Genomic DNA, 20,632 nt, shown 5'->3' with positions numbered 1-20,632 from the left:
GAGGTGAATGGAGATCATTCCCCCAAGTGGAGCTCCCTGATACACTACTTTTTTACTTGGATTGAAAAAATTTCAGCAATTGAACGTTTGTTTCTTTAACATGAACACTATTTCTGTCATTTATCAAGGTTAACCAATATCACATTTGTTACCAGAATTTATTAATTTATTACTTTATCATGTTAAATAATATCTTACCATTTCACTAATTCTCACTCATTCCCACTTATCATTCTTACACCTTTTAAAAACCAAAAAAAACTTTGTAACAATTTTTCACATTACAAACATTTCTACCAATTCCCTTTTTTTCACTAGTTATTTTTATTGCGCCCCCTCCTGGGTGTTTCATCACCTTCACTTATCTTTCTCTTGCAGCACCTGCCTCCAATAACATTCTTTCTTTCCTAAGATATGCTCCACAGCTTGAGTAATTACTGCTGGGAATATCACTCCTGGCCAGCAGGAGGAGGCAAAGAGCACCACAGTTTAAACTGCTAAGTATCACTCCCTTACCCACAACCCCAAGTCATTCTCTTTGCCTTCGGTGCATGGAGGAGGCGAAGTTTAGGTGTCTGAAGAAAAATGTTGATTTCATCTACAAGCACGTTTTGGGGTATAGCCGTATTCCACGCCATTCCTTGCAGTCGGGTAGTGGTGGCTTTAAAGCAGTTAGGAACATGTAAAGAGGTACTTACTGCCCTAGTTTAGAAAGCCAGAGTAGGCTACTCTGTTCTTTCTTTTTCAAAGGTCTCTGTGAAGAACTGTTTCTTCTCATACCTTGTAACTGTCTACATGCCGGACAGCGGAGAAGGTAAGTGCTTTTTCTTCCAATTGAGGAGACCATGCACTTAAATTAAAAGACACTGCTTTTTAATTGGGACATAGATAATCCTGTTGTATGGGTTACACTGGGGCATGAAGCAGGCACTGTAGCATGTGTGAGACTAACATTTAAACTCTTTTAAAAAGAAAGGGTAAAATGTTTTTATTAGGCTTTATTTTCTGACAAATATTTACTTGAAAAAAAACAATTCAAGTTTAAACTGAAAGTAAGGCTGAATTTTCTATTTCAATAGCTTATTCATTTCTCCTTTGCTTTAAAATTAAACTATGCAATATTTTAAACTGTCCGGTTTTAAAAATCGTTTATTTCTGGTACTCAGTGTACAGGAAGCTATTTTTTGTGCCTCTCTGTGTCGCAGCAGTAATTTGAGCTCGGCAGTTGCGGTCACATGACCGGCTTTACTTTATAACGTTTCTTAGGAAAAAGTTGTTTTTCTCCATTTCTGGGTGATCCAGTCTTAATTGGTAGCAGTAAGGCACCTCAGTAATTGAGGTGTAAGGTTGTCTGAGGGGTATTTTAGAAGTTTATTTGATCTTTATTAAATGTTTTTTCTTATCTTTTCTCACATAATTTTAGCTGGGGATCGATTCGAATTTGGGATAAAATTTAAAGTGTATTCTTTCCTTAGCTTATTTTAATTGAATATTAAAATCTTTGAAACTTATCTGTACAAGTTTATTTGCTGTTTCACAATATTTATGATATGGAGCAAGAGCCTGCTCTCATAATTTCATGCTTATTATGTTTAGATGCACAAATTGCAGCTCCTATGCAATTTTGTTCTACATGTGTCAAGAAAACCTTGCAAAATAAAAGTAAAATTTTTGAGCCTAATGTCTCTCAGGATGATGCCGTTAAAATAATACCTCAGCTTTCTCCTGCTTTATCCCAAGCCTCAATGCCGTCACATGCAGTGACCTGTGGTTCCTCTATAACTCCTAGTGGAGTTTATTTTAAAGCAGAAATTGCTGCCAGGTATCTTCAGCGGTATCTGCTGCACTAGCTGCCATTCCCAGATTACAGGGAAAACACAAGAGGAAATCTAGAAATACAGAAAGTGAGGTGCCTGTGCTCAGTTCTGCTTCCCAAGTTGCCCTTTCTCATAAGTCTGATGAGGAAGATAGATTGGGACTTTCTGAGGGTGAAATCTCAGATTCGGACAGTATAATTTCTTCTTCTGAGACTGAGGTGGTATCTTTCAGATTTAGGGGTCAATGTATTAATGTGCGAGCGGACATGATACAATGTAGTGCATCATGTCCGCTGCACATCGATAAATGCCGACAGCATTGCACCAGCAGTTCTTGTAAACTGCTGGTGCAATGCCGCCCCTGCCGCTAGCAGGGGTGTCAATCAACCCGATCGTATTCGATCTGGTTGATTTTTGTCCGCCGCCTCAGAGCAGGCAGACAGGTTATGGAGCAGCAGTCTTTATAAATTTATAACTTCTGTTTCCATACAGAGCTTGATACATTTACCCCTTAAGCTTGAACACCTTTGTGTATTGTTAAAGGAGGTTTTAGCTACTTTAGATGACTCCGATACCCCTGTTGTTGTCACTCCTAATAAATCTAGTAAACTTAATAGTTTATTTGTTACCTTCCACTTCGGAGGTTTTTCCTTTGCCGGACCGTGCTAGGGAAATGATCTCACAGGAATGGGAGAAACCAGGGGTGTCTTTTCCCCGTCTCCCATTTTTAAGAAAAAGACCCTTGGTATACTGTACCCAAAGTTGAAGGGGCCATTTCCACTATTCTTATTGAGGATAGCTGCTCTTTTAAGGATCCGAAGGACCAGAAGCTGGAGGTTTATTTGAAAAAGATTTATGTTCATCAAGGTCTCCAATGGCAACCTGCGATATGTATTGCCACCGTGACTAGTGCGGCATCTTATTGGTTCGACACCTTGTCTGATTCTCTTCAAGTAGAGACTTCCTTGGATGAAATTCAGGATAGGATTAAAGCTCTAAAGTTGGCCAAATCCTTTATTGCAGATGCCATTTTACAGGTTGTTAGACTAGGAGCTAAAACTTCCAGCTTCACTTTCCTAGCCCTTAGGACGTTATGGTTGAAATCCTGGTCTGTGGACTTTTCCTCTAAAGTCAAGCATCTGGCGATTCCTTACAAGGGCAAAACCTTGTTTGGACCCGGTTTGGCAGAAATTATCTCTGATATTACGGGTGGAAAAGGGTCTTTTCTACCTCAAGATAAGAATAGGCCTAAAGAACATCAGAGTCATTTTCGTTCCTTTCGTAACTTCAGAGGAAAGCCTTCCCCTTCTTCTTCAAAGCAAGAACAATCCAAGTTTTCTTGGAAACCCAATCAGTTTTGGAACAAGGGGAAACAATCAAAGAAACCTGCATCTGATTCCAAATAAGCATGAAGGGTTTGCCCCCGATCCGGGATCAGATCAGGTGGTGGGCAGACTTTCTCAGTTCTCTCAAGCCTGGATACGAGATGCCCCAGATCCCTGGACCATGGACATAGTATACCAGGGTTACAAATTGGAATTCAAGACTTTTCCTCCAAGAGGCAGATTCCTTCTCTCAAGATTATCTGCAGACCAGATAAAGAGAGAGGCGTTCTTGAAATGTATACAACATCTTTCTTTCCTGGGAGTGATAGTTCCAGTGCAGGAACAAAGTCTCGAGGTCTACTACAACCTATTTGTGGTTCCCAAAAAAGAGGGAACTTTCCGTCCCATTCTAGACTTGAAGTGTCTAAACAAGTTTCTCATCTCATCTCAAGTTCCATACTTTAAGATGGAGACTATACAAGAGGGTCAGTTCATGACAACCATAGACCTAGGACGCCTATCTTCATGTTCCTATTCACAGGGACCATCACAGATTCCTGAGATTTGCCTTTCTAACCAAACATTTTCAGTTCGTGACCCTTCCATTTGGTCTAGCCATGGCTCCCCGAATTTTTTCAAAGGTTCTGGGGGCTATTTTGGCAGTGATCCGTTCTCATGAAATTGCTGTGGAACCCTACCTGGATGACATATTGGTTCAGGCGCCATATTTTCAACAAGCAAAATCTAACACAGAGATTTTGTTGTCTTTTCTTCGTTCCCATGGATGGAATGTGAATCTGGAAAAAAGCTCCTTTTCCCCTGCTACAAGAGTAGTGTTCTTAGGGACCATAATAGATTCTCTATTAATTTAGATTTTTCTGACAGAGGTCAGGAAAAACAAAATCCTTTCCTCTTGCCTCTCTCTTCAGGCTACTACTTATCCTTCAGTGGCTCAATATATGGAGGTAATCGGTCTGATGGTAGCTTCCATGGACATCATTAATTTTGCTTGATTCCATTTAAGAGCTCTCCAGTTGTGCATGCTCAGACAATTGAATAGCGACCATGCAGATCTATCTCAGAGAATAGAGTTAGATTAGTCGACAAGGTGATCGTGACCACGGACACCAGCCTGCTGGGCTGGGGAGCAGTCTGGAACTTGTTAAAAGCTCAGGGCCTTTGGACTCGGGAGGAGTCTGCTTTTCTCATCAACTTCTTGGAGTTGAGGGCGATTTACAATGCTCTATTGGCTTGGCCTCAGTTGTCCTCAGCCCAGTTTATCAGGTTCCAGTCAGACAACATAACCTCTGTGGCTTACATCAATCACCAGGAAAAAACTCTGAGTTCCTTAGCCATGAAGGAGGTTACTCGGATTCTTTAGTGGGCCAAGACTCACAATTGCTGTCAATCTGCCATCCACATTCCAGGAGTAGACAACTGGGAAGCGGATTTTCTAAACAGACAGACTGTTCATCCCGGGGAGTGGGAACTCCATCCAGAGGTGTTTTCCAGCTTAGTCCTCAAATGGGGGGTGCCGGAGTTAAATCTGATGGTGTCCCATCAGAACGCCAAGCTTCGCAGGTATGGTTCAAGGTCAAGAGATCCGCAGGCCATTCTGATAGATGCTCTGTCGGTTCCTTGGGTTTTCAGGTTGGCATACCTTTTTCTTCGTTTGCTCTGCTTCCACGAGTCATTGCTCGTATTAAACAGGAGAGGGCGTTGGTGATTCTAATAGCCCCTGCGTGGCCTCGCAGGATCTGGTTTGCAGACCTAGTGGAGATTTCATCTCTCGCACCTTGGAGACTACCTCTGAGGAAGGACCTCCTGATTCAGGGTCACTTCCTTCATCCAAATCTGGTTTCTCTGAAGCTGACTGCTTGGAGATTGAATGCTTAATTCTGTCTAAGCGTGGTTTTTCTGAGTCGTCATTGAGACCATGATTCAGGCTTGCAAGCCTGTTACTAGAAAGATTTACCATAAGATATGGCATAAATATTTTTATTGGTGTGAATCCAAGGGCTACTCTTGGAGTAGAATTAGAATTCCTAGAATTTTATATTTTCTTCAGGAAGGCCTGGAGAAGAGATTATCAGTCAGTACCCTGAAGGGTCAGATTTCTGCTTTATCAGTTTTACTACATAAACGTTTGGCGGATGTGCCAGATATTCAATCTTTTTGTCAGACCTTGGTCAAAATCAGGCATGTCTTTAAGTCTGTTTCTCCTCCTTGGAGCCTTAACCTTGTTCTTAAAGTTTTACAGCTGGCTCAGTTTGAGCCGTAGCATTCCATAGACATTAAGTTGTTATCTTGGAAGGTTTTGTTTCTTGTTGCTATCTCTTCTGCTAGAAGAGTCTCGGAACTCTCAGCTCTGCAGTGTGATTCCCCTCATCTTATTTTTCATGCCGATAAGGCGGTTCTTCGTACTAAGTTATGTTTCCTTCCTAAGGTTGTTTCTAATAGAAATATCAATCAGGAAATTGTTGTTCCCTCTCTGTGTCTTAATCCTTCTTCCAAAGAACATTTGTTACACAATTTGGATGCTATACGTGCTCTTAAATTCTACTTACAGGTGACTAAGGATTTTTGCCAGTCCTCTGCCCTCTTTGTTTGTTTCTCTGGGAAACCTAAAGGTCAGAAAGCTACTGCAACTGCTCTTTCTTTTTGGTTAAGAAGTATAATTTGTTTGGCTTATGAGAGCCTTCTGAGAGAATTATGGCTCATTCCACAATAGCTGTTTCCTCTTCTTAGACTTTCAAAAATGAAACTTCTGTGGAACAAATTTGCAAGGCTGCAACTTGGTCTTCTCTACATACTTTTTACAAATTTTACAAATGTGATAATTTTGCCTCGGCTGAGGCTTCTTTTGGGAGAAAGGTTCTTCAAGCGGTGGTGCCTTCTGTTTAGGACTGCCTGTCTTGTCCTTCCCTATTTATCCGTGTCCTCTAGCTTGGGTATTGGTTCCCAACAGTAATTACTCAAGCCGTGGACTCACCATAACTTAGGAAAGAAAAAGAAAATGTATGCTTAGCTAATAAATTTATTTATTTCCGGATATGGTCCCACCCTTTATTTTAAAACAGTTGTTCTTTTGACTATAACCTCAGGCACCCTCTACACCTTGTGTTATTCCTTTTTCTCCATTTCCCTTCGGTCGAATGACTGGGGGTTGTGGGTAAGGGAGTGATACTTAGCAGTTTAACTGTGGTGCTCTTTGCCTCCTCCTTCTGACCAGGAGTGATATTCCCAACAGTATTACTCAAGCCGTGTACTCACCATATCCGGAAAGAAAGAAATTTGTCAGGTAAGCATACATTTTGTTTTTCTTCAAAGCCAAGTTCTTCCGGGTTACATTGTGTGCCTGTTGCTGTAATAGTTCTGGAAATTAATAATCTTGCTTGTGTTCTATTACTGTCTCTATAATTATTATTTGTTTACAAAGCTGGAAGTGTTTATGCATCCACAAACTGAAAACCCAATTGCATCATCCCTCTTAGTAGCAAACAATAGTTTTCAACCTTATTTGTAAGCGAGGACTAGTGGGCTTCCTAATCTGCTAAGAAGTGAAACATTATAAAATAGTTGCTTGGGTTCCATGTACTAAGCAGTAGAGGCTGTTTTAGAGCATTGTGGTGCAGGCTTACTCATCCAAGCCTACTTGACAGCCTCTGAATTGGAGGAGGTAAATTTCCCAGGGAGTGGCGCTACACAAGGAGATCTTTGTGCAATGATAACTGCGGGTGACTGCCAAACAGCAACTGCTACCCAGTTGTTGGAAGGACAAGCAGATAAGTTTCCTAGTTGGGGACCTTATCTGTTTGTCAGTTAGTACATGGGGCCCTATGCATCATAACCAACATGCTCCTACATTTACCAGTCCCATTTACCCACTTATCTCATGTCTCCTGTTCTGTAACTGCTCACTCCTAAATCATTACCATTTTCTGTTCCTACCCACATACCACACCAAGGACCAGTAGATTAGATTTAATGGATGTCAAACAGTTGCTAGAAACACCAAACTAAGCTATCACAGCACTATCCTACCCTTTGACCTTATTCTATTTTTCTCTTACTTTTCTTTACTACCATATGCCATTATGTCATGTTTCATTCTTTACACCCTCTTATTTGATGCTGAAAAATATATTGTTACCTAAATAAAGAAGAGGTGGTTAAACCAATGTCATCTGTAGATGGGAGACCAAGCTATTCCGCCTATTATTTTACAACACTGTAGTTATATCCGCTATTAATATTCATTACTGGTAAAAGTTCTCTTTAACAAAAGTATTTCTTGCTATGATGACATCTTGCATTTCTACATAACTTAATGCTCAGAATATGCTCTCTCTTTTTTCCATCCATGTCACTTCACCTATCATCAAAACCAGTGAGCACACACAGCTGTGGTCTCAAAGCTATTAACTTAAAGACATGAACATTCATAGGCTGGAAATGCTCTGAACTATAGCTGTGTAAACATACATAGTAATATGTCTTCCTGAGATCATGAAGAGGGTAAGGATGAAAAAAGAAAAACAACATTAATCAATAACAGGCAAAGTGATAAAGGTCTTAATTCTCTTTTATAGATGCTTATGATAGTTTATGTCTGTGTGGTGTCTACATGACACAAATACATCTGCATTCAATAAGACCCTGTGGGACAAAACTAAAGAATCACCTTATTAGCCTTATGTGAACTTAAATAAAAAAATATATAGAGCTGTGATTTCAGAACTTAAATGAGTCATAAACTGTACCTTAACCTCCCTTTCAAAGCATAACATGTTTTTGCCATCTAAGACAATCATAGTGAATATTTAATAGTTTCCTTTAAAGGCTAATCATATGTCTTAATTATGATGTTGGTTTTACACATAATTAACATCAAAGACAGCATCTGCACACATTTGCATGTATTAGGGAGTAAATGGACGGTCTCAACTGTCACCTATCCTGCCAGGATAGGAAAAGAAAAAAAGGACTCATTGGGTTTTGTGTTCTATTTATAAGTAACATCTTAACACCAAATGTAATTTTGTTATTTACAACTTGTTTTACGAGAATGCCATCACTGTTATTTAAGAAGTTTTCCCTTGTGATTAATAATTTTGTATGAGGAGGTGTGTGCTATGATGACCCAAAACCCTGGCAGTTAAATATTTTTGGTGTTAAATAAACCTACCGGAAACATGCTTTTAGTTTCACGCAGGCATGCAGTTTGGAGTTCACATTTGAGGGCTTCAATGTGTTTTTGGTGAGAAGTTAATTCTTTTTCCAGTGCAGTTGTTCTGGAATAAGTAAGCTGATAGATGTCCAAAAACATTTTAATCATATTCTGAAAAAGAAAAGAACAATTATTTAAAAAAAATAATTGAAGAAAAGTCGCCCTCCCACCGTTATTGTACACACCCTGTATAAATGGCAGTCAACATTTATAAACTGAAATATAGTGCACGTGGACGTTTGCTTGTTATTATATTTATTGCAAAAAATAAGAAGTAAACAAAAACAAATTGATGCAGCAATTAGTAAGCAAATACAATTTGATATATGACATTCCCCAAGGCAGAACATGCTTTTATCTGAGATGTCTTTACAGAAAATGCAGCATACCTGCAGAAAGAACAGGACACATGCAAGAGCTGTTAATGCTTTCATTTTCCAGCACTACTCCACATTAGACTGTTCTCTTTAAACAACACTGTGCTCTGGCTGCATTTTCCTAAACAAAGTGCAGACAGAGATAAGCACTGTTTGAATAGGACAGTCAAATTGAGAGCAGCACTGCAAAGCAGCAGTGTATTGACTGATGATCATCAATGCTTCTGTGTAACTGCCTAATTTAAAATTTTATTTCAAAATGACCAGCAGAAATATTTTCACAAAAAAAGTCTCTTTGCAGAAAGTAAAAAAAAAAAATTCTGCCTCTTGGATGACATTGTTATCAGTATTAATTTACTGTATCTGCCATAATTAGTATACGGCTTTAAAAAAATTGCAAATAAGGAGGCTATTACACACAAAGAATATCTCACAATGATGACTGGCATTGTAGAATAGGATAAAATGAATAGGATAAAATGCCCATGTTTGTATAAGGTTAACACATTATATATATATATATATATATATATATATATATATATATATATATATATATATATATATATATATATATATATATATATATATATATATATATAACAAAAGTTCAAGGGGATTTGCACTCTCACCGCATACTACGACAAACTGCCAGGGTGTCAGGAACAACAGTATCCAAATGAAAAGTGAGGGATCCACACTCTCTGGACTTTGAAATCAAACAAATTTATTGTGACGTTTCGGGGATAAAACCATCCCCTTCATCAGACCAGAAACCTTTGGTCTAATGAAGGGGACGGTTTGATCCCAGAAACGTCACAATAAATTTGTTTGATTTAAAAGTCCAGAGAGTGCGGATCCCTCACTTTTAATACATACATATATATATATAATATAAAAGTAGAATCCTAGAAAAAATTCCAGGAAGCTCTGGGTCCACTAGCGCTCCTGAAAAAGGGGGTATAAAACCAAATGACCCTTAAAGTAAAAACAGATAATTAATACTGAAAATGCAAATGGCTGCAGCTAACCTCCAGCGAGGGGAGATTCTCTGTATCACCCTTCTATATGAAAATAAATTAGTAAAGAATAAAAGGTAAGCGCTGCCTAGCATATAAATACAAGTGTAAAAAAAAAAAATTTGTGCACACACAATACAAAAATATAAAAACTAAATTTCATAAGCACATAGATAAAGTCATGAGTAAAGTTCATAAAAAATTCCTGGTATTCTTAATTCATCCGGTCTCCATAAGGGTGTGCACTTACTTGAAGTTACCTCAATCAGTATGAGGTAAGTAAAGACGTAATCACTTGTATGTTTCACACTGTCAAGAAAAGCCTCTTGTATGGAGTGAGATGGCCCCTTTAAACCTTGCAATATCCACCGGTAGAGAAACTTTCAGATCCTCTAATCCTTAGAGTGAGGTAGGTACTCGATAGGATGGCATGCAAAAATAAATGGATACTAATAGTGCATTAAACTTTTATTAAATGTGACAAATAACACACCTGTAGATTAAGCCTACTCACAAGTAAACCCTCAATTAATGAGGTTATACAGCCTGTATAACAGTGTAAATTTGCTATCCCCTCAAAATAACTCCACACACAGCCATTAATGTCTAAACCGTTGGCAACAAAAGTGAATACACCCCTAAGTGAAAATGTCTAAATTGGGCCGAAAGTGTCAATATTTTGTGTGGCCACCATTATTTTCCAGCACTGCCTTAACCCTTTTGGGCATGGAGTTCACCAGAGCTTCACAGGTTGCCACTGGAGTCCTCTTCCACTCCTCCAAGATGGAGCTGGTGGATGTTAGTCCCCCACCTTCCGTTTGAGGATGCCCCACAGATGCTCAATAGGGTTTATGTCTGGAAACATGCTTGGCCAGTCCATCACCTTTACCAGCTTCTTTAGCAAGGCAGTGGTCGTCTTGGAGGTGTGTTTGGGGTCGTTATGTTGGAATACTGCCCTGCGGCCCAGTCTCCGAAGGGAGGGGATCATGCTCTGCTTCAGTATGTCACAGTACATGTTGGCATTCATGGTTCCCTCAATGAACTGTACCTCCCCAGTGCTGGCAGCACTCATGCAGGCCCAGACCATGACACTCCCACCACTATGCTTGACTCTAGGCAAGACACAGTTGTCTTTGTACTCCTCACCTGGTTACGGCAACACATGCTTTACACCATCTGGACCAAATAAGTTTATCTTGGTCTCATCGGACCACTGGACATGGTTCCAGTAATCCATGTCCTTAGTCTGCTTGTCTTCAGCAAACTGTGGGCTTTCTTGTGCATCATCTTGCAGACCAATTTGATGCAGTGTGCAGCGTATGGTCTGAGCACTGACAGGCTGACCCCCCACCCCTTCAACCTCTGCAGCAATGATGGCAGCACTTATACATCTATTTCCCAAAGACAACCTCTGTATATGATGCTGAGCATGTGCACTCAACTTCTTTGGTTGACCATGGCGAGGCCTGTTCTGAGTGGAATTTGTCCTGTGAAACCACTGTATGGTCTTGCCCACCGTGCTGCAGCTCAGTTTCAGGGTCTTGGCAATCTTCTTATAACCTAGGCCATCTTTATGTAGAGCAACAATTCTTTTTTTCAGATCCTCAGAGAGTTCTTTGCCATGAGGTGCTATGTTGAACTTCCAGTGACCAGTATGATAATAATATAATAATAATAATAATAACTAGTATTTATATAGCACCTTTCTCCCAGTGGGACTCAAAGCGCTTTTTCAGCGCTAACTCTTGGAATTAACCAAATCGGCAGCTGAATAGTAATAGTTGTTATTATTACCCAATTTAATGGTACTCATTTTATCGACCTCAGAAGGATGAAGGGCTGAGTCGGCCCTGCCGGGATTTGAACCTGTGACCTTGGATCTTTTAAACAGGCTTTTTGTAGTCAGGGCATTTACCAACTGAGCTATCTCACCAGCTTTTGAGAGTATGAGAGCGATAACATTAAATTTAACACACCTGCTCCTCATTCACACCAGAGACCTTGTAACACTAACGAGTCACATCACACCGGGGAGGGAAAATGGCTAATTGGGCCCAATTTGGACATTTCCACTTAGGGTTGTACTCACTTTTGTTTCCAGTGGTTTAGACATTAATGGCTGTGTGTTGAGTTACTTTGAGGGGACAGCAAATTTACACTGTTAAACAGTCTGTACACTCACTACTTTACATTGTAGCAAAGTGTCATTTCTTCAGTGTTGTCACATGAAAAGATATAATAAAATATTTACAAAAATGTGAGGGGTGTACTCACTTTTGTGAGATACTGTATATATATGTATATACACATACACACATATACACATACACACACATACAGTACATATATAGAGGTAGAATCCCTATATCTAAAATGATTAGGACCAGAAAAGTTTTGGATTTTGGAATACTTGTATTTTTGAAATGGGACAGTTTGGGACAGTTGTAAACAACAATATTTTTTGTCATGTAGGCAATATATAAATGTCATAATACAGCTTATACATGCAACTAAAGGTAGTTCATTTTTTTTAATACGTTTTTGACCTACAGGCAGGGAAAACAGTATTTTATTATTTTTATTTTTTTAAATAGTGAGAAAGTTTGGATTTTTATATATATATACACACATACATACACACACGCACACCCATTTCCCACATATTTCCAACATTTCCGCTCATTGCAAGGGTTAAAATGCAAGTTCTGGGATTTAACGTTTCCAACATGTTCTACAAGTTGACATATTGTATTTTTTAAGAAAATATGGGAGAAAATGAAGCTGTAAACTACCAAGTAAATACAGCACACCAATTACTATAAACCAGGACAAATAGTAATGCTTCATTATTGTGATTTAATGGAGGAATGTCCCCAGCTGTTTAAAATTTATCAGACATAATAACATTAAATGCATAAGCCAATCTGGTTTTGAGCTGCTGGTAATTATTTCTGAGATGTATTCTAGGTTAACAAGAATTTAAGGGCAATGTCATGACAAAATAAATATATTTAATGTTAGTTTTTATGCAAATTAAGTCCTTAGTGAGAGTCTACGCCAGACAATTTAGGAAAAAAACGTCTAGAGCACATTATTATAATTATTATTATCAGTTATTTGTAAAGTGCCAACAGATTCTGCAACACATATTTACTGCGGCTTAAATATTTGTCAATATCTCATTTTGAAATTTGCAATTAATGACACCACATACATAGGACAGCACAGTAAGTTTTTGAATGATAATGGATACATTTATTTACAGACACTTCATTTCTTTGTTCCATAATCTGCACTGTGATAAGTATTTTTTATGTCACAATATAAAGCCTAAGTAGATTTGAGTTCTTTCAGTGCTTAGTCTTCAAACACAGTATCATTCCTTAAAAACAAACAAACACTGCACTCTAAAATTATTCTTTTGGTCACCAGAGATGGACTTCAATGGGTTAACAGAATAGGTTAATTCCTCACTCCATAAGAATAAAGCAAAAAAATCCTTTATTATATAAAAAACATAATTTATGCTTACCTGATAAATTCCTTTCTTCTGTTGTGTGATCAGTCCACGGGTCATCATTACTTCTGGGATATTATCTGCTCCCCTACAGGAAGTGCAAGAGGATTCACCCAGCAGAGTTGCTATATAGCTCCTCCCCTCTACGTCACCTCCAGTCATTCGACCAAAGACCAACGAGAAAGGAAAAGCCAAGGGTGTAGTGGTGACTGGATTATAATTTAAAAAATATTTACCTGCCTTAAAAAACAGGGCGGGCCGTGGACTGATCACACAACAGAAGAAAGGAATTTATCAGGTAAGCATAAATTATGTTTTCTTCTGTTATGTGTGATCAGTCCACGGGTCATCATTACTTCTGGGATACCAATACCAAAGCAAAAGTACACGGATGACGGGAGGGATAGGCAGGCTCATTAAACAGAAGGAACCACTGCCTGAAGAACCTTTCTCCCAAAAATAGCCTCCGAAGAAGCAAAAGTGTCAAATTTGTAAAATTTGGAAAAAGTATGAAGCGAAGACCAAGTTGCAGCCTTGCAAATCTGTTCAACAGAGGCCTCATTCTTAAAGGCCCAAGTGGAAGCCACAGCTCTAGTAGAATGAGCTGTAATTCTTTCAGGAGGCTGCTGTCCAGCAGTCTCATAGGCTAAACGAATTATGCTACGAAGCCAGAAGGAGAGAGAGGTAGCCGAAGCCTTATGACCTCTCCTCTGACCAGAGTACACGACAAACAGGGAAGACGTTTGTCGAAAATCCTTAGTTGCCTGCAAGTAGAACTTGAGGGCACGAACTACATCCAGATTGTGTAGAAGACGTTCCTTCTTTGAAGAAGGATTTGGACACAAGGATGGAACAATAATCTCTTGATTGATATTCCTGTTAGTGACTACCTTAGGTAAGAACCCAGGTTTAGTACGCAGAACTACCTTGTCTGAGTGAAAGATCAGATAAGGAGAATCACAATGTAAGGCTGATAATTCAGAGACTCTTCGAGCCGAGGAAATAGCCATTAAAAATAGAACTTTCCAAGATAACAATTTTATATCAATGGAATGAAGGGGTTCGAACGGAACACCCTGTAAAACGTTAAGAACTAAGTTTAAACTCCATGGCGGAGCAACAGTTTTAAACACAGGCTTGATCCTAGCTAAAGCCTGACAAAATGCCTGGACGTCTGGATTTTCTGACAGACGCTTGTGTAACAAGATGGACAGAGCTGAGATCTGTCCCTTTAATGAGCTAGCCGATAAACCCTTTTCTAAACCTTCTTGTAGAAAGGACAATATCCTAGGAATCCTAACCTTACTCCAGGAGTAATCTTTGGATTCACACCAGTATAGGTATTTACGCCATATTTTATGGTAAATCTTTCTGGTAACAGGCTTCCTAGCCTGTATCAGGGTATCAATAACCGACTCAGAAAAACCACGTTTTGATAAAATCAAGCGTTCAATCTCCAAGCAGTCAGCTTCAGAGAAGTTAGATTTTGATGTTTGAATGGACCCTGTATCAGAAGGTCCTGTCTTAGAGGTAGAGACCAAGGCGGGCAGGATGACATGTCCACTAGATCTGCATACCAAGTCCTGCGTGGCCATGCAGGTGCTATTAGAATCACTGATGCTCTCTCCTGTTTGATTTTGGCAATCAATCGAGGAAGCAGCGGGAAGGGTGGAAACACATAAGCCATCCTGAAGTTCCAAGGTGCTGTCAAAGCATCTATCAGAACCGCTCCCGGATCCCTGGATCTGGATCCGTAGCGAGGAAGTTTGGCGTTCTGGCGAGACGCCATGAGATCTATCTCTGGTTTGCCCCAACGTCGAAGTATTTGGGCAAAGACCTCCGGATGAAGTTCCCACTCCCCCGGATGAAACGTCTGGCGACTCAAGAAATCCGCCTCCCAGTTCTCCACTCCCGGGATGTGGATTGCTGACAGGTGGCAAGAGTGAGACTCTGCCCAGCGAAATATCTTTGATACTTCCATCATTGCTAGGGAGCTTCTTGTCCCTCCCTGATGGTTGATGTAAGCTACAGTCGTGATGTTGTCCGACTGAAACCTGATGAACCCCCGAGTTTTTAACTGGGGCCAAGCTAGAAGGGCATTGAGAACTGCTCTCAATTCCAGAATGTTTATTGGCAGGAGACTTTCCTCCTGACTCCATTGTCCCTGAGCCTTCAGAGAATTCCAGACAGCGCCCCAACCTAGTAGGCTGGCGTCTGTTGTTACAATTGTCCAGTCCGGCCTGCTGAATGGCATCCCCCTGGACAGATGTGGCCGAGAAAGCCACCATAGAAGAGAGTTTCTGGTCTCTTGATCCAGATTCAGAGTGGGGGACAAATCTGAGTAATCCCCATTCCACTGACTCAGCATGCACAATTGCAGCGGTCTGAGATGTAGGCGTGCAAAGGGTACTATGTCCATTGCTGCTACCATTAAGCCGATCACCTCCATGCATTGAGCTACTGACGGGAGTTGAATGGAATGAAGGACACGGCATGCATTTAGAAGCTTTGTTAATCTGTCTTCTGTCAGATAAATCTTCATTTCTACAGAATCTATAAGAGTCCCCAAGAATTGAACTCTTGTGAGAGGAAAGAGAGAACTCTTCTTTTCGTTCACTTTCCATCCATGCGACCTTAGAAATGCCAGAACTAACTCTGTATGAGACTTGGCAGTTTGAAAGCTTGAAGCTTGTATCAGAATGTCGTCTAGGTACGGAGCTACCGAAATTCCTCGCGGTCTTAGTACCGCCAGAAGGGCACCCAGAACCTTTGTGAAGATTCTTGGAGCCGTAGCCAATCCGAATGGAAGGGCTACAAACTGGTAATGCCTGTTTAAGAAGGCAAACCTTAGATACCGGTAATGATCTTTGTGAATCGGTATGTGAAGGTAAGCATCCTTTAAATCCACTGTGGTCATGTACTGACCCTTTTGGATCATGGGTAAGATTGTCCGAATAGTTTCCATTTTGAACGATGGAACTCATAGGAATTTGTTTAGGATCTTTAAATCCAAGATTGGCCTGAAAGTTCCCTCTTTTTTGGGAACCACAAACAGGTTTGAGTAAAACCCTTGTCCTTGTTCCGACCGCGGAACCGGATGGATCACTCCCATTAATAATAGATCTTGTACACAGCGTAGAAACGCGTCTTTCTTTATTTGGTTTGTTGACAACCTTGACAGATGAAATCTCCCTCTTGGGGGAGAGAATTTGAAGTCTAGAAGGTATCCCTGAGATATGATCTCTAGCGCCCAGGGATCCTGAACATCTCTTGCCCAAGCCTGGGCGAAGAGAGAGAGTCTGCCCCCCACTAGATCCGGTCCCGGATCGGGGGCCCTCGGTTCATGCTGTCTTAGGGGCAGCAGCAGGTTTCCTGGCCTGCTTGCCCTTATTCCAGGACTGGTTAGGTTTCCAGCCTTGTCTGTAACGAGCAACAGCTCCTTCCTGTTTTGGTGCAGTGGAAGTTGATGCTGTTCCTGCTTTGAAATTCCGAAAGGGACGAAAAATAGACTGTCTAGCCTTAGCTTTGGCTTTGTCTTGAGGTAGAGCGTGGCCCTTACCCCCTGTAATGTCAGCAATAATTTCTTTCAAACCGGGCCCAAATAAAGTTTGCCCCTTGAAAGGTATATTAAGTAATTTGGACTTAGAAGTTACATCAGCCGACCAGGATTTTAGCCACAGTGCCCTACGTGCCTGAATGGCGAATCCTGAATTCTTAGCCGTAAGTTTGGTTAAATGTACTACGGCCTCCGAAATGAATGAATTAGCTAGTTTAAGGACTCTAAGCCTGTCCGTAATGTCGTCCAGCGTAGCTGAACTAAGGTTCTCTTCCAGAGACTCAATCCAAAATGCTGCCGCAGCCGTAATCGGCGCGATGCATGCAAGGGGTTGCAATATAAAACCTTGTTGAACAAACATTTTCTTAAGGTAACCCTCTAATTTTTTATCCATAGGATCTGAAAAAGCACAGCTATCCTCCACCGGGATAGTGGTGCGCTTAGCTAAAGTAGAAACTGCTCCCTCCACCTTAGGGACCGTTTGCCATAAGTCCCGTGTGGTGGCGTCTATTGGAAACATCTTTCTAAATATTGGAGGGGGTGAGAACGGCACACCGGGTCTATCCCACTCCTTAGTAACAATTTCAGTTAATCTCTTAGGTATAGGAAAAACGTCAGTACTCGCCGGTACCGCAAAGTATTTATCCAACCTACACATTTTCTCTGGTATTGCAACAGTGTTACAATCGTTAAGAGCCGCTAAGACCTCCCCTAGTAATACACGGAGGTTTTCCAATTTAAATTTAAAATTTGAAATATCTGAATCCAATCTGCTTGGATCAGAACCGTCACCTACAGAATGAAGCTCTCCGTCCTCATGCTCTGCAAGCTGTGACGCAGTATCAGACATGGCCCTAGAATTATCAGCGCACTCTGTTCTCACCCCAGAGTGATCACGCTTGCCTCTTAGTTCTGGTAATTTAGCCAAAACTTCAGTCATAACAGTAGCCATATCTTGTAATGTTATCTGTAATGGCTGCCCAGATGTACTAGGCGCCATAATATCACGCACCTCCCGGGCGGGAGATGCAGGTACTGACACGTGAGGCGAGTTAGTCGGCATAACTCTCCCCTCGCTGTTTGGTGAAATTTGTTCAATTTGTACAGATTGGCTTTTATTTAAAGTAGCATCAATACAGTTAGTACATAAATTTCTATTGGGCTCCACCTTGGCATTGGAACAAATGACACAGGTATCTTCCTCTGAATCAGACATGTTTAACACACTAGCAATAAACATGCAACTCGGTTACAATCTTATTTAACAAAAACGTACTGTGCCTCAAGAAGCACTAAACGATTAAATGACAGTTGAAATAATGAACTGAAAAACAGTTATAGCATCACACTTTAAAAACAACACAACTTTTTAGCAAAGGTTTGTTCCCATTAGTAAAATAACACTAATTAAATTTTAAACATAAAAATTACAGAGCAACGTTTTAAATCACAGTCACTATATAAGTCTCACAGCTCTGCTGAGAGAATCTACCTCCCTTCAAAGAAGTTTGAAGACCTCTGAGTTCTGTTGGAGATGAACCGGATCATGCAGAAAATACAAGAGTAACTGACTGGAAATTTTTGATGCGTAGCAAAGAGCGCCAAAAACGGCCCCTCCCTCTCACACACAGCAGTGAGAGAGAAACGAAACTGTCATAATTAAAACAAGCAAACTGCCAAGTGGAAAAATAATGCCCAAATATTTATTCACTCAGTACCTCATTAATGCAAACGATTCTACATTCCAGCAAAAACGTTTAACATGAAAAATACCTATTAAAAGGTTTAATGTACTTTTACAGAGTAATTCCGGTGAAATACCATCCCCAGAATACTAAAGTGTAGAGTATACATACATGTTCATTATAACGGTATGGCAGGATCTTTTCATCAATTCCATTCAGAAAATAAAAACTGCTACATACCTCAATGCAGATTCAACTGCCCGCTGTCCCCTGATCTGAAGTTTTTTAACCTCCCTCAGATGGCCGAGAAACAGCAATATGATCTTAACTACTCCGGTTAAAATCATAAGAAAAACTCTGGTAGATTCTTCTTCAAACTCTGCCAGAGAGGTAATAACACGCTCCGGTGCTATTGTAAAATAACAAACTTTTGATTGAAGTTCTAAAAACTAAGTATAATCACCATAGTCCTCTCACACCTCCTATCTAGTCTTTGGGTGCAAGAGAATGACTGGGGGTGACGTAGAGGGGAGGAGCTATATAGCAACTCTGCTGGGTGAATCCTCTTGCACTTCCTGTAGGGGAGCAGATAATATCCCAGAAGTAATGATGACCCGTGTACTGATCACACATAACAGAAGAAAATAAAAACACAAGCATCTTACAGGGACACTAAACCTTTGTTATAAATTTATTGTTTGTTATTTTTTATATAATAATGATACTGTCTGCAATATACATTTGCATATACACTTTTTATGGTGTGGCCCAATACCCACACATTTTAAAACAATTTTTTAACTTCTTACAGAGCGGATGGTACAGTCAATGAGAAGCTATAATAAAATGGAAAATATATTTAGAAGCTATAAGAGAGGTGGTATTGGCAGCTTCAAAGTAGGATTATTCTCTACAAATAATCCTGGTTGTACAAATATAAAATAAACAAGATGAGCTGTGCAGCAAACCACATTCAATTGGATAAAAGAGAAAATATATTTTTATATTTTAAAAGGATTGATTCCTCATATGAGTACAAAATATAGCACAACAATTAAAACAATCTTTTGTCATAAAAAACAATATTGAGTAAACTCAAAATTCAAATGAAACCACCGGTGGTTATAACTAAGTAAGATACATAGTAAATTTAAAATCAATCAAATTTCTCTGTTGTACACGCTCAGGAAGTACACTTTACTAACTCAAGGGTTCTTGTTTTTGAAGTGGAGTTATCCCAGGTTGATTGTATTGCTGTTTATTAGGCAGTTTATAAATATCTAAGCCCTTAGCGGTTAACCGAATTACACAGTCAATTATGTAGCAGGTAATCTTATGGGCCACTGCTGTTATCTAGTAGTAGTTGAAAAAACGATACCTTCTGTTGTTTGTAATCACAGTGAGCAAGTTAGCCCGGTATATTTCACCACTATTCCGGTATATCTGTTGTGGCAGCACTGTTCTTTGCGCTCGTATCCTTAGGCAGACCTGCTCAAACCCGCTGTGTTTCTGACTCTGGGCTTCCTTCCACATTCGGCGGTCACATGGAGAGGATGAGCCAATCGAGAACGTTTTTTTCTGGCGTAAATTTTAAACTGTGAGTAATACGTTCAGTTTTCCTTGAAGATGTACAGTACAAAGAAACCAGTTTTTTCTATCAGAGTGCTCTGAATTTCTATAACTGGTGGTCTGCCTAAGGATACGAGCGCAAAGAACAGTGCTGCCACAATGGATACACTGTAATAGTGGTGAAGTATTCCGGGCTAACTTGCTCACTGTTATTGAAAACAACAGAAGGTATAATTTTTTCAACTACTACTAGATAAAACAGAAGCTATAATGCCTGTGGAATAAAAGTGTGCACTCTGGAATTTCTATGTAGTATAAGTCACATAAGTCATATACTGAGAACAATTGCTGGACAATTGAGTACTACATAGCATGATCTGTCAATACAGCACTATGTGACTTATTAAAAGCAGAGCTACTAAGAGTGAACTTTAATTAAAAAACAAAACAAAAACAAAAAAACATTAAAAACAAGATGAGGGAAGTGGCAACAGGGGTGGAGTTTTAAATTAGGAATATTTGAGCATTCAGATCCAG

General features: G+C 39.9%; 1 protein-coding gene across 1 annotated transcript in view; it reads right to left on the bottom strand.

Moving 5' to 3' along the window:
* The window catches only part of CCDC171 (coiled-coil domain containing 171), an 849,190-nt gene that overhangs the window by 91,869 nt on the left and 736,689 nt on the right, over positions 1-20,632 (bottom strand). Inside the window, 1 exon segment of the mRNA XM_053700001.1 lies at positions 8,331-8,483. Coding sequence (XP_053555976.1) covers positions 8,331-8,483 — 153 coding nt within the window.

The sequence above is a fragment of the Bombina bombina genome, chromosome 2, assembly GCF_027579735.1.
Source record: "Bombina bombina isolate aBomBom1 chromosome 2, aBomBom1.pri, whole genome shotgun sequence".
Lineage (NCBI taxonomy): Eukaryota > Metazoa > Chordata > Amphibia > Anura > Bombinatoridae > Bombina > Bombina bombina.
The sequence above is the reverse complement of the archived record's forward strand: the minus strand, read 5'-3'. Positions and strand labels throughout refer to the sequence as shown.